General features: G+C 33.0%; 1 protein-coding gene across 2 annotated transcripts in view; it reads left to right on the forward strand.

The window, feature by feature from the left end:
• Positions 1–15,749, forward strand: part of LOC117106121 (laminin subunit beta-1-like) — a 37,638-nt gene that overhangs the window by 679 nt on the left and 21,210 nt on the right. For both annotated transcript variants that reach the window (XM_033247468.1, XM_033247469.1), the window contains exons 2-5: positions 613–1,094; positions 3,312–3,946; positions 5,192–5,373; positions 8,774–8,941. In XM_033247468.1, the coding sequence (XP_033103359.1) occupies positions 807–1,094; positions 3,312–3,946; positions 5,192–5,373; positions 8,774–8,941 (1,273 nt within the window). In that variant the 5' untranslated portion in view covers positions 613–806. The remainder of the gene's footprint in view (positions 1–612; positions 1,095–3,311; positions 3,947–5,191; positions 5,374–8,773; positions 8,942–15,749) is intronic.

The following is a 15,749-nucleotide window of genomic DNA, read 5'->3' on the forward strand; positions in this document are numbered from 1 at the left end:
CTCATTTTCCCAACAGTGTCAGTGGATAGTAATTATCTAAATTTTTTTTTAAATTTTTTTTTTGTTTTGTTAAGTTTGTTTTATTTTATTTATTTATTTATTTATTTTTTTTTTTTTTGCATGTTTTATTATTAATAAGTATTTTATTTTCAATAGTTTGAGATGTTATAGATCCATTAATTAGACTTCAGTTACTAAACCAGTGAATTTTAAGTGGCTACTGTTCATTTTTTTAAATAAAATATCTCTTAGGCCCTATAAAATTTTGTATTGAAAAAAAACAATTTGGAAAAATCTTTTTTTTTTTAATTAGTTTTTTCATTTTGAAGTAAATAGTATATATTTTTTTATATTATCTCACTCATGTATTTTTCTTTGAATATCAATGTACCAGATAACAACCAAAGGGTGATTTGGCTTTAGTGAAATAAAAATAAAAAGCCTTCTCCCCCCCCCCCTCATCACTTTTCCAGCCTAGATAGGTTGATTATAAACTAAATAATTATTTAATGGGCCTTATATTAGTCAACTGATCCTGATAATTACAGTAACAAGGCAGTGATCTACACTGGATCTATATCTACTATTAAATAATGCTATTTTTAATTTCAGAATGATGCACTGATGAAAACTACAATTTGTACCAACTGCAGCATTACTATTAAAGTGACGATGGGCTTCCAGTCTCAACATACGTGACTCAACAAAACATTTTTTTTTAAAAACAGTAACAAAAGGTGCTAATCACCAAACCAAGAGTACAGACGATTTTTTATAAATTTTTTTTTTATTAACCTGTCATCAAGATGCAGAGTACAGTTTTAACGTGTTTGCCACGTTTAAGCCAAACATTTTTTTTACGGAACAATTTCCACGGGCCAGTGCTTTTTATACTCATATTACAAGTGTGCCTTAGTTCAGGTCAGCTGACGCAGCCTTGCGAGTCTGTGGATATTAATGGAACGATAGAATATAACGCGTGCCTGGGAAGTACCGAGGCTTTATATTTGTTACGCATTGATCCTATTGTGGAACCAGAAAATGCAACGTGTGGATATAGCAGCGATCCGCAAAGAAGAATATTTTGTACCCTTGTGAGTACAGTAATCGTTTTTTCCTTTCTTACAAGAAATATTGAATTTGATTTTAGCAGCGGCAGCAGCTAGTGAGTCATGACCTCTGTCATGAAACGCTGGACCCCACCGTTGGGGAAAAGTCTGCCTTTTACAGTCAGTAGCACCAGTGGGACTTAGGGAAAATTCTTGAGGCTTGGCGGCTCCTTTGGCTTGGTCCTCCCTGGGACCTCTGTCAGCAATTTTCTAGACTCTCCAACTGTCTAGAGTTGCCTATTATTCCTTTTTTGACCTCATGTTGAGGAATCTCTGATGCCGTCAGTTGCTGCCGTGTGTTTCTTTTGAGCCTGCTTCCTATGCAGTTATGGCGCCAGCCACACATACTTCAGAGAGTTCAGAATTCAAATTTATTGGAGTACATGTATTTAACGGTGGCACACACCATTAAGGTAGTGTATCCTATAAGTACAATATTAAAACATTTACAGATAACCACATCAAAAAGGCCACAAAAAATTTAATACACTGCATTTAACACAGAACTATGTACAGGATAGTATTATATGAACATTTAAAATATTTTTTCCTTCATGATGGCCTGTGCTACTGTATACCAGTAGTTAGGCCTATTAAATGCCTTCAACCTTACAAAACACACTGCCCTGCAACAGCTGTCATCTAAAATGTGAAAGATTATCAATCAATGTCTATTCAATATTCAGGCCTTAGAATTTCATATTAGGTGTATTGTACCAGAAAGAAAGATGGTTTTTATGATCAAACGCTTATCAATTATGTTGATTTATTATAAATTAGGAAAACGAAGGTTATAGTGTAGATGATAGCATCATCCAATGTTGAGTAATTTAGACACATACCTAATGTATGGCCATGAAAGTTATCTTTATGAAGTGCTCCAGCACCAATTGTTTTCTGTACTTTGTTATACCTTGTTTTGCGAACCCGCCACCTGCCAGTAATGATGATTTCGCACCCACCGCCAAGAAAAAAATTGAGATTTCAGAATTTATAAAATTAAAAAATATATATATTACGCCCCACTGCATTGAAATCTTCAAAAAATATTATGTGTTTCTCCCTAATTCTATATAAATCAAAAGCATTTAACCATCTTATACTACACTGTTTAAATTCACCAATAATTTTTATTATTTTCTCCTCCTTTCGGATGTTTTTGGCAAAACTATTTGCTATTAATAAGAAAAAAAATGTTAAATTTTTATTTTTTTTCATCTGACGATCTTTAAAAAAAATAATTTCGCGAAACAAGTATAAAAGGAGTCTCGTCTCAGTGGTTGTCTAGAAGAGAAAAAATAATTGGTAATTTTGTTTGTTCTTAAAATGCTTCTGAGGTGTGTATATCTAACCAGTTACAGTATTGCACGGCGCTTACAAGGTCACTTAAAACCATGACTTCTGTAAACCTCCACCTACAGTACAGTACATCAACCAAACTATTTTATAACGGCTATATAATGTAGAATACTGTAGAACATCATACTGAATGACCAAATTTAAATAAAAATGTAAGCTAACATAACATCATAAAAAAAAAAAAACCTGATTTGCAAACCTCCTATAAATCCCAGCAAACTTCTGCCTACAACAACCAAACCATAAATTTTATGTACAGTACCATAGAGCATACCCGAGACCAAATTTTTAAAAATTTATTTTTGTTAATATTCAGTCAATGAATCAGCAAGGATTTTTATGATGCCAATCTCCACAGCAACAGCAAAATGCAATGTTCAGTGGCGCTATGACAATTTTTGTGAGAAAAAGTTTCAGTGAAAATCTCTAGCGAACCCCCATAAATATCTGCCTACATTCCAAACCACTTGATGATTTTATTATAAATAGCGCACCAAAACACAGAGTTAATAATAGAAAAACACATTTCTGTGGGTTTTCCGGGGGTTCTCGTTTTTAGTATTCTACTTGCCATTATTTTGTACATTTTATCTATATGGAACAAATGTTTTTATAAAAATTTTAATGACCCGAAACTGTGCTCAGCTATTTACATATTGGACAAATAAAATTGAATAAGTATCTGAATCTCTATATAACCCTAAAATAATCTTTCATCATTCACTAATAAAGTGAATGATGAAAGCCTTTAATATTTATGGGGGTTTTTTTTTATCATACTTCATCTACACAGAAAATTCTTACAGTATCTTTCATGGTATGTTGATTTTCTTCTGTTGATAGAATTTGGAAATTGAATGTGGTTCATGTGATGCAACAATGGATTCCCTTGCGCATCCGCCTGAAAACATATATGATGAACCTTCGCAAGACTTAAGTCAAGTGACGTGGTGGCAGTCGATATCCTGGTACGACTATCCCGTACCTTTGCACCTGAACGTAACATTAGAATTTAATCACACGTACTTGTTAAACAGTGATATAATGATAGTTTTCCAATCGGGAAGGCCACAAATGATGGTCCTTGAGAAATCCAGTGACTACGGCTTAACGTGGGAACCGTATCAATACTATGCACAGGACTGCTCAGAATTTGGAATGATCGCAAAAGAAAATACGGAAATAGAAACGCCAACAGAGGTGATCTGTTCTGAACAGTATAGCGGAGAGCTGCCTTATTCCAATGGGCAGATTATTTTTCCGATGCAAGCACGACTTGGACTACTAACCAATAGTCCCTTACCGGGTGATATTTACGCTGCGTATGAACTTAATACCGATTTGCAAGAGTTCCAAAGGATAACTGATTTACGTATTCGGTTGTTGTACCCTGCTACTAATGGATTGGAGTGGACAGCACAGCCTTATTATTTATTACAGTATTACTATGCCATCTCAAATGTTGAAGCTTTTGTTATGTAAGTTTTTATTAGTTTTATAGTTTGCCTTTCTATCGCAGGGTACTGGATTCAATTTTTTCTCACAACCAAAACAACTCTTCCCTTGAAATATTTGTAAAATTTATTTATTTATTTTTTTTTGTAAGGGAAATATACTGGACAGTCCCATAACCCGTAGAAGCCCCCCAGATATTTTCAGTCCAATAATACTAATAAAAGATATTAATAAATACTTTTATTTTAAACTGTGTGCTTCAATTTCACAATATTAATGAGAGTACCATATTTGTGTCCAGACAGTACTGTATACAGTATGAACTACCAACAAACAATTCTGCTATCATACAAACTTTAATATTCTACAATAACAACATTTTAAAAATTGTCTGTTTCTGTAGTGAAGATTTAGAAATTTCCCAAACACTTAACAGGTGTACCCCTCCTATTCGAGCCTCTCCCATTCTATTCATCTTGATTTCTATGTGGATTTAGAAAAATTAATCCCCCATTGAACAATCTGGTAATACGAGACTGAAAGGTATTGGTTTAATCCTCTTCCCCATTATTAAACAATCTTGTTATGTGTCCAAATGATATTGATTTAATCCTTTGAACCTAAGCCCTGTCCAAATCAAATTTTATTTAACAAAAACATGTGCCATGCCTGAATATGGTCATGATGACATCACATCATGACCGTATATAAGTGCATCATGACTATATATGGGCATACAACATTTTTGGTAAACAAAAGACCCTCAGTGGACCCCTTGTCAAACACATTCTGTACCATGACTGCTTCAATTACAGTATGCCTACACCCTGCAGAATTGTAATCAGCGTCTCATACTGTACTCTAACAAGTTAATGGTAGTTTGGCAAGATTTTTTATACCTTGTTTATCGTACACGCCACCCACTAGATGATTTTTAATAAAAATATAATTTTATTTTTGAACAATATAGCAAACCCGCTGCCATGAAAAAATGGAAATTTTCGGAACAAAAATTTTTCTTTTTTGAAATCTTAACAAATTACTTTCTAACGAATAATATAAATTTAAAGCATTCCTTTACTACTGTACACTGTTTAATTTCAACAATAAAATTTTAATTTATTTTTGCTTCCGTCGGGATGTTTTTGGCAAAACCATTTGCCATAGGAAAACAAATTTTTTTCCACCCTCCTCTGACGATCTTTAAAATAATATAGAAAATGAAGGTATAAAAATGTCTTGCCTTATCTTCTTTTCTTTTTATTCAGTTGCGATTGTAATCTTCATGGTCAGTTCTGCGAGGAGGATGCAGATAACGTGGTATCATGTGTTTGTAACCATAACACAATGGGATACAACTGCGAGATTTGTCAACCGCTTTATAACAACCGCCCCTGGCAACGTGGATCGTACATTCCTTATCCTACGGGCACAGCTAATGAATGCCAGAGTGAGTTTTCAATTTAATACTGGTATATAGAAATGTCAAAATATGTGAAATTTCTGCACATATTTAAAAATGTATAGGCCCAATAAAAACTATTATTTTATCACTCTATCTAGGTTGGAAAAGAGATGAGGGAGGGAGGTTTTTATTTTTATTTTGCTAAAGCCAGTTTCACCCTTGGGTTGTTTGCTGGTGTTTTGATATACAAAGTAAAATACATGGTTGAGATAATACAAGCAATATCTATAACTACCTATAAAAAATGGGTTATGAATTTTTTTTTTCAAAATTTTTTTTTTGTTACTGAGTCATTACAATTTGTTACTAAGTCATTACAATTTTTTAATCTATATATGAAGCAACTATCTTATTAACTTGTAGCTCGAAGCAAAATTTCACACCTCAATCCAGATGATGAGCTTTTCCTTCTATATCATATTTATCATTTATGTCATTCAGTAAAATGTCAAAGAAACAAAACACTTGGAACTATGGCTGGCTGGCTAGGCAGCCAAAGCAAGACTCAACATCTGCTGTCAGACAGCTTTCTCACAGCACATCACTAACAAACACACTAATGGATACATAATGATATAAAATATTATGTTAGTGTGTTAGTTTGCGTCAGGAAAATATAAGAGGGATGTTTAATGCCCTACCTGACGTGTTATCATGCCGAATACTCAATATGCCCCCAAATACTATCGAAAAAAATTTTGCATGTGATTCGGGTGGGAATCGAACCCATGACCTCCAGATAACTAGCCTGATGTCTTAACCACTAGACCACCGAGCTTGCGTTTTAAAATGTCTCAGATTAAAGCTCTGTCCGGACTAAAAAATTTTCTTTGACATAAAAATGTTGTATGCCCAAATATAGCCATGATGTGCCTATATATGGTCATGGTGTGATGTCATCATGACCATATTTAGGCATGTCACATGTTTTTGTCAATTAAAATTTGATAGTCTGAACAGGACTTAATAATATCCAGTCAATTCAAAAATTTGCCAAAAAGCATAATTTATTTTATCACAATATAAAATTTCCAAGAATTAAACAACTACTCTAGTCCAATAAGAATCATAACAATTCAACCAACTCTAAATATATATAGATTATATATAAATAGACAGAATCATGCACCAAAGCCAATGATTATTGTGTCAAATCTTTTAGAACCTCTTTGTGTATGTATATATGACTATTCATAATGATTTTCTGGAGGAAAAACTGATAATTCTAACATACTGAAGTGGTGTTTAACAGCAAAATCAAATTAAAGTTTAAAAACCAGGGGTGGTGGAAGAGTGTTAGCCACCCTTTTGCCCCAGAATTTAAATTTTTCAAAAACCTGTATCTTATCTTATCTTAATAATATTATCAATGTAGCAATCAGTCAATCAATCGCTACATTTATATGTCGCCATTCCAACAGTCATTTGCTTGTGGTACCTTCCAAAAAAGCAATTATTAATAAAGGTGCATCTTGAGAAGTTTTTTTGTTTGTTTTTTGTTTTTATTTTCTCCTGTCACCAAAATTAACATACTAAATCGCAATGCTTGCAATTAAGCCTGTCTAACTATTTGTTTTTTAAAGGGATTCATAGACTGAATAAAAATAACCCATTTAATTGATATTTTGCTATGAATTTAATCCTAGAATGGCGATACCTTACTGGACATCAGAAACCAAATTCCGACAACTTTCTTGCACAAAATGGAGACAAATAAAGATCACTTTTAAAAAAATTTGTGAAAAAAAAAAAAAAAAAAGCTGCCCCCATTTTTTTCTGTGAGCTAGGGGCGGGCGCCGAAGGGCAAACAAACAATATTTTTTTTAGGCCTTATGTTCAGAGGAAGTTTATTCCAGAACCTTTGGCCTGGCAGTGCTAAAGAGCCTGATCTCCCTAGCTATGTTTGCTCTTAATCTTTGGGATGTTCAGTAGTACAACTATTTTTTTTCCAGAAGGTGCATAAAGGGGATATATATTTGCAAACTTTTGTTGAGAAACAAAAATAATATTCGATATTAAATTCTGATAAAAAAAATTTATATTATTATAATAATAATAGACACACCATGCTTGCTTGTTTTTGAAGTGTCCTTTACTCATTGCTGTATTTGGCTACTGTCATTGTTTTTAATACAAAGCCTAACAGTATTTCCTCATTCTATGGGGATTGTAAAATGGTTCATTGATCAAAGTTATTTTTTATTGCCATGCCTACCAGTAAACAATCTATATGTTCAATGACCTGTGACAGTGTATGTTGAAAAATCTACCTAGAGGTGGTACTATACTGTACAGTACTTCCTCTAAAATTATGAGAGGGACAGTAATGTACACCTCCAACATATGAAAGTGAATAGGCCTATATTCTACAAAATTAGTAATCTTTTAACTATAATAGATTTTAATTGTTCTGTATTAAAGCAACGCCGCATGCAGCAGTAGCCTACAACTGTACCATGACATCTAATGACATTGCACTCCATAGCAGCCGCGGTGGCGCCAGCAATTTGCAGACGAGGAGTCCGACATGTCCGACGGAGGGGTCTGAGCCAAGGGGCTGGCAAAGCCTCAGTCGGCGGCCCAGAATAAAAATTTCCATGTGAGAGTTTTTTGGCTTAGTACAGTATGGTCCAAAATGTGCTTGTAAACCACAATATTAGAGATTGGCAGTCAAAATAACATTATTTTGATAGGCAAATAATTTTTTTTTAATCTGACGACCTAGTGTATAGCTTCTTGTAGCATGCGTGACTCAAAGCTCCATCTATGCAGGAAAACAGCTGAATATAAATATTCAGCTATTCGAGTACAGGGTATGTATATACATACCCTGTACTCGTTCAAGTGCTTTGTAAGGTGTGCTTGTGTATTATTATTATGTTATATGACTGTATTTTATTAGGACTTCATATTGATTACATGTAATAATAGATCTTTAACCCTGGATGCATTATACTTTTAAAACAAGTAACCAACTTTATGTTAACATCAGTTCCCCGGATAGGCATAAAAATGGGTCGGAGTGCCAAATTGAATTTTTGATTTAACACCAAGGGCCACACTCAAACTTTGATTTTTCAGTAAAGCCTATGCTTTTATTTTTTGGTTTGGTGTCTGGCCGTAAAAAACAAAGGGATATCAAGCCAAAGATGTTAGCAGGCTGTACGCATGGGTTTTCAATTTACTTTTGCAGGCTGCAACAAAGTCACAGTCAGGCCACATGCTGCCCGCAGGCCCACCTGTTTTACACCTGTACATGAACTCGGCGAAAAAGTAAACATCTCTTGATGTCAATCTTTAGCCAACTTTTCAAACAGAATACTTCAAAAAAAATTTATGTTGCAGATATTTTCTAAGAATAGATACGATTTTTTTCTCTTCCCAGTGTGCAACTGCAATAACCATGCCGACAGTTGTCACTACAATGAAACCCTTGGACACGGCATTTGCGAGAATTGCTATGACAACGCACTGGGACAATTCTGCGAGATTTGCGTGGATGGATACTACCGCAACACGACCGTACCAGCCTCAGATCTGGAATCTTGCATAGGTAAGGCCATTCATTAATGTAATATAAAGATTTTAATAAAATATTTTGTGAAGGTTTGCATATGGCAAGTATATTTTAATAGTCAACTTCCATGTCATCTGCAAACCTCTAGAAAATGAATGAGTTACGGTAGTCCACAGTCAGCGTTTAATTTATTATCAGCCATTCAACATTTATCAAGTGTTAACGTTAAAGTGCCACTTAACAACCATTGACCAATTGCATACAAATCCATCTAAAACCATTAAAAACATCTCGCACATAGAGTTATCACCTGAATATGCTGCAGTAGGTATTGAAATTATTTATTATTTTTTTCAGTATCCAAAGAAATTGCGAGTAGTATACACTTACATAAATCTAACAGATAAAAATACAATATTACTTTAGTTGTTTAAATAACAATATTATGTTTTTACGCACTCATTTCAAATATTACATGTTGAAAGAAACAATATTAAAAGTCAGTATATGCTTGGAAACATTTGAAACATTTATCAACAATGACTATTATTGGTCAATTACTCATCATTGGGTTGGGCTACTGTAACATGGTACGTGATTGGTTGTGGTACATTACAGTGATTTAAAATGCGTCACAGTTATGAAGTATTGGATGCAAGGTGTTTTTTTTATTGCGCAATACGGTATCTACCGAAATTTGAAATCCAGATGTTGTTATTTGTACAGTATTTAGACAATAGTTTTTGTTTTTCGACAGATAATTCAAATTTTTTTATAATGAAATAATATTACTTTGGTCAAGTATTAAAACCTCGCTTAATATTTGCATCACATAGAAAAATTTAACATTTTCTTGAAGAATTTATTTGGCTCAGTGAGAGTAGAGCAATGGATGTAGAAGAAAATATACAGTATGCTCTTAAAAACAAATATAAACACATTATCAATATATTACCTTACAGTAGGCCTAATATTAAATTTCTAATACAGAAAATACTTTTGTACATGTGTAAATTGATGATTTCATAGAAAAGTTGATCAAGCAAAAATGATCGAGTTAATGCTAAGAACCTAGAGTATTAATAGATAAAAATACATGTTTTGGAAATACAAATTAAAAAACTGTGATATACCCATATTTGGGTGTAATAAGACATTATCATGCCCATATATGGGCACATCACACAGATTTGTCACATAAAATGTGAAAGTGTGGACAAAGCTTTGTACAGGCAAATATAAAATGTTGTTTATTTGGTTTAAAGTACATTTCAAAAAGGCAGAACATTTCTATATATATCAGCTATTAATATTGATTCAAAATGTATCTCTAGGCCTAGATTACAAATAAAATTTTAAGTAGCCAAGTCAAATTACTGTATGAAGGGCGTACACAAAATTCTACATGACTAACGGATCTTCAAAGTATTGATCCAAAATGTGTTAATAATAGGCTTACTGTAGATATCAAATTTCGGAGGTCATTAACATGAAGACAATTGAACACAAGGAGATGGATTTGTATCAAAATATTCTACTAATTAAACACTCGGATTTCAATGTATGCCCAGCATGTTTAGTTATTAAAATACGTGTTAGCCGGGCCACCGTATTGGCATGTGATAGTATACAAATATTGACTGCTCATGAGGGGAATGGTAAAATTTATTGCCCTGAGGTGATGTGGAGACCATGTAGCCTATCTTCACAAGGGCCCGATTGAAGATAAACTATGTTTTCACGTCACAGAGGGGCTATAGATTTCACCATTCTCCGAATCTAGGGCAGTCAATACAGTATTTGTTTTATATAGGTCATACACAGATTCTACGAGACCTAAAATAATAGTGAAAATAGTACACACCAAGTAGGCCTAGGCTTAATTCTTAACCAATCAGATGCCCAGAATCTATGTATGTAGTATATAAATATCAGATACATAAATAATTTCACAGAAATTAATAGGCATACCAGTCCTTATTTGCATCATAAGTTTAGGAAGCCATTTTCATATTTAGACAACTTTCTTAATGTAGTATACAGAAATGAACTTCAATTTGAAAGATCGTCAGAGGAGAGCTTAAAAATATTGTGGTGCTTACAGTATTTGAGAAATGCTAATTTACTGTTGTGTGTATAGTATATAAAGCATATTTTATTACCGTGTGCCATATACGACTACAATCTGAATGTAATATTTTTTGTCACTTTTAATACTAAAATTACAAGAAATATTTGATAAATATTTTTAAAAAAATTAATGTTTTGAATTTTTTTTATCAATATAATTTGCATTTATGGTAGGGAAAATATTTTAGAATATTGTTATGCATAAACAACCAATTTCACTTCCTTAAATTTGCTAAAAAAATTTAAACATATCATACAAAAAACAATTAGTAAATATGCAGATCATACGAAAACGTTAACCAATTTCACTTCCTTAAATTTGCTAAAAAAAATTAAAATATACTACATATCATAAGAAGAAGATAATAAGAAACAATTAGTAAATATATAGTATCACTGTATATCATACGAAAATGTTTAAAGTACATTAAACACATACACACACTATGGGCCGACTTGTGGAAAAAATGATTTCCTAAACGATATAGACACCTTTAATCAGGCCTAGAAAAAAAAATTGTGCCCAGTAAAATCTGTGTGTAATGCAAATGGTAGTGGTACAACTGTAGTATGTTTGTAGAGAACCTTCCACAATAACATTGTCTCAATTTTATCACATTCATCCAAAAAACCAATTAGAAAAGCTACACAAAATGGTACTATTTCAAACACGACCATGAATTTCTTAGCTGAAGATATCCTTTATGATGGTCTAGCGATTGTCACTCTCAAATTTTCATTAGGCACGCATTCAAATACTCCGTCATTGGTAAATACTGTATGAGTAGTCACCATCCTCTTTCTGGAACCTTACACTTTTTTGGCATGTACAGTATTACACTACAGGAGACAGTACCATGTACTGCAGTGTTACTCATTTAGTCAATGTAAGTGTATCATTTAAACACATCATGTTTTATAATACATCCTCATCTTCTTCAAGTCTACAAATTTTTGTGTATTCTGTTACTGACTGAAAACGATACAGTCACACACTCAAACTTTTTATAGTGTTTTTTATTGATATTATTCATCATCTTCAGAGTCAAGTGAAACAGTGGCAAATAAAACAAGCCACATACTGCATCCATCAAATCATTGTATTATACACATTTTTTACTCTTATTTAAGATAATTACAGTACATAGTGTAAAGAATACTCTACTATAACTCTTTGGTCATCTTTATTACAAAAAGACAATATATATTGTTCTAGAGTAAATGTTGGTTCAGTATCAAATACAGTATGTACATGTACAAATACAGTACATTGTATTTACATGTTGATTTTACAATGATACATTGATAGATTAAAAATGATGATGATTGCCTACTAACTGTGTGTAGAGTGATAATGCCTGAAGCTATGTACTGTAGTACGCCTACTGAGTAGTGAAATAGAATTCATACACACAATAGACCATCTCATGTTAATGCTAAGTACTTTTGTATTTTATTTCCTAACGGTGATCGTTCGAGATAATGAGAGATCCCGCATGCGTTGCTATGCGATACACAAATTTGAGGGAATATATTTTTTAATATTTTCGGAAAACAAGAAAGAACATTTCCAGTATATCTATAGTTTTGGGATAGATAGAAACTAAAAAATGGAAGTTTTGCAAAATACTGGTCTCTTTTTATTTATAAGAAACAGTAACTAGTAGTTTTAATGTGACAATTATATTTTATATATTTCAGTTATGATTTCAGTTCAATTTTAAGACTGAAATGGATAATGAGTGAATTAATAATAATAATAATAATAGGAAGGTTTTTATATAGTTCTCTATACAGCTAAGTTTTAGAGCGCTTTTCCACATTTTTTCCCCAGTCATTGAAACAATGCCTATGGGGAATATTCCATAGTTGCTGCATGAAATATTTCAGCGCATTTTGCACTCTGACCGCCTTAGGTACCCATTTACGCTCCTGGGTGGAGAGAAGCAATGCAGATAAAGTGCCATGCTCAAGGACGCAATTGAAATGTACGGCGAAGGATTAAAACCCCGACCTCGAAGTTGGGAAACCAAATGGTTCCCGCTGCGCCAAGCCACTTCCATCATGATATCATTGATCAACTTTAAATTTATTTTATTAATAAATTTTAAAGAACAATTACTTTAAGATATAATTTCAAAGCTGTATTGGAGGTGAAAAACCAACAGCAGTGTTCTCCCAATTGCAATTTTTTTTACTGGTAAGTTTGTCCTTATAAAGCCAGCTAGCACATGCAGCATGAGATGTTACCCCTTTTAATTGGGGTTTAATGGCTTTAAAAAAACACCAATACATACAGTCATAACCTAGGGCATGGACTAGAATGATGTTCAGTACCTACAGTAGGCCTATAAGTATTTTTTTATTCAATTTTTGGTTAACCCATTATTTTTACTGGTAAAATTGATGCCTACAGTTCTGATTATTCTCATTGCACCTTTTTTCTGAGTATTATTGTCAGTAGTCTTTCTTTTTTTATTTTTTTCTGTATTTCATATTAGCATTACCTAAAATATAACGAAAACATTTTTGTTACTATCAATAGTAAATAATTATAATCTTATATTATTGTTCATAGGGGGCATGTTGTAAAATCTACAATCTTAAAAAAAAAAATCTATAAAATATAGATTTATTTGCTGATATGTGATATTAAAAGGTTCAAAATTTACTTTTTAAAACTTTGGATGACAGCTGTTGCTGATTGACAGATTACTGTCAATCAAATTTCTGACCGTACAGTATTTCCAACCAATTTAAAGATTTATTAAGCAATTGGTATCAAAAAGTGAACTAAAATTCATTAAAATACTACTAACTACTACTTTAAACAAGCAGTACAAATTGCAAACAATCCAAGTTTACAATACTAACATTATATTTTACTGTACTGTACCTGTCTTTTAGAATACAGTATAATTATCCAGATCTGTTTTTTCGGAGTATAATTATTCAGATTTAGATCCCAAACACAGCATGCATCCCACGTAATAATTTGTCTCATTTGAATTTGGTATGCAGTCTAGCACAGTGGCAGATTCAAGGAGCCCAGCCGGCCCCCCCCCCCCCCCCCCCCACTAAATTTTTCAATTTTTAAAAAAATTGTTAAAAAAAGAAAATTCTACACAAATTTTGAGTCTAAGAGTGCATTTTCCGGCCTCTCGGAGGTGCCATAATCATAAATTTTCTTCCCTCAGCCCCACAATGGTTGGTATAACCCTCCATCTGTAAAAGTTCCACTCTGAGCCCCTCTATTTCAAATTCCTGGATCTGCCACTGTAGCACTTCACGTTTAATGGCAGAATAGATTTTCAAAAACATGCAGATCAGAGAATCTACTTTATTTGGACATAATTGTGAATACAAAAGGAAGCTTACCATCCTCACCTTTGACAAGTATTACCAGTTGTTATTATTCTGTTTAATACTTACTCTTATTTCTGTACATTTCATTCGAAATTGTCACTGATGGTGATCTAGCATTGTCATTGATTATAATCCATAATTACTGTATTGCACATTTGTGTTATTATATACACACAGGGCGTTCCCATGCAATGCAACATGAGATCAAGCGCAAACAATGACTTAAAAAATTATCAATATTCAGTTGCCGTAGCAACTATTTAACCACCATCTTCATTGTAAGAATATTTGGATTGGTACAGTAAGGTCCAGGTGTGAAGTTGTGATTCTGACAGCTGTTTTAACTAAACACTGCTTATCAACATATTGTTCAACTGCTAATCAATATTTTGCAAAACTTGGTGCAAATGTGACTCATTTTTACTGAAAATTACATATGACAATGAGTTTGATCATGGAGTTTTTCCAAGTTGGAAGCAGTAGAGAAAATTGTTTCAGTTTTTAAAAGGAGTATGTGAAATTCACAAGTTAGGGCTAATCTCTATTATATTTGACAGACTATTCATTCGATCTGATCAGAAATCATCAATTGTAATTAGCAATGAATATCAATAACAGTTACTGTCAGATTGGAACAATAGATTACAATGCAGAAACAGTCTGTACCATTTTCAAACCATGTAAAAATAATTAAATGCAGATTTTCCAAGCCTTATTTTTGTTACCAGCAAAGACAGGCCCTTAACGAGGATTCTTAAGGTAGGGGGTGGGGTTCCTTTGAAAGTCAGAGATGTCCAGGAGAAGAGGTGATGTGGGGCTCATCAGTCAAAACCTACTGGAGGTGAAGCTTTTCAGCAGTTAAAAAAATAATTAATTTGTATTTATGGTTTTTTTGATCAATGTTTCTAGGCAGGCCTGGAAAAAGTACTTTTGTGCCTCCGACCATGAAAATTATCTTGATTAAATGCCTCTAGCACCAAATGTTATCTATTATAGCTAAACAGTAGTACATTTAGTGGTTTGGAGCAGGCATAAATATCAAATTTAATTACAGGTATGCATTAAATTGTAATGTGTAAAAAAAAAATATTTGAAAAAATAAAATGAAATAAAAAAAAAATATATATACATATATATATAATTTTTTAAATGCCTCCTGGGTAATGGTTAATGTCTCCGATTGCTGGTTGCGCGGCCGCGCACTTTTTACAGTCCTGGTCCTAGGCTTTTTTTAAAAAGGAGGTTCAGCTAAACCTCAGGACTCACCACCAGCCCACTCCCACCAGGTTTCAGGCCTGGTGGGATATATATATGGTTTATATATTATATATATATATATATATAGTTT

This window comes from Anneissia japonica, unplaced genomic scaffold (assembly GCF_011630105.1).
Source record: "Anneissia japonica isolate Jap-2015-1 unplaced genomic scaffold, ASM1163010v1 scaffold288036_len564833_cov171, whole genome shotgun sequence".
Classification (NCBI taxonomy): Eukaryota; Metazoa; Echinodermata; class Crinoidea; order Comatulida; family Comatulidae; genus Anneissia; species Anneissia japonica.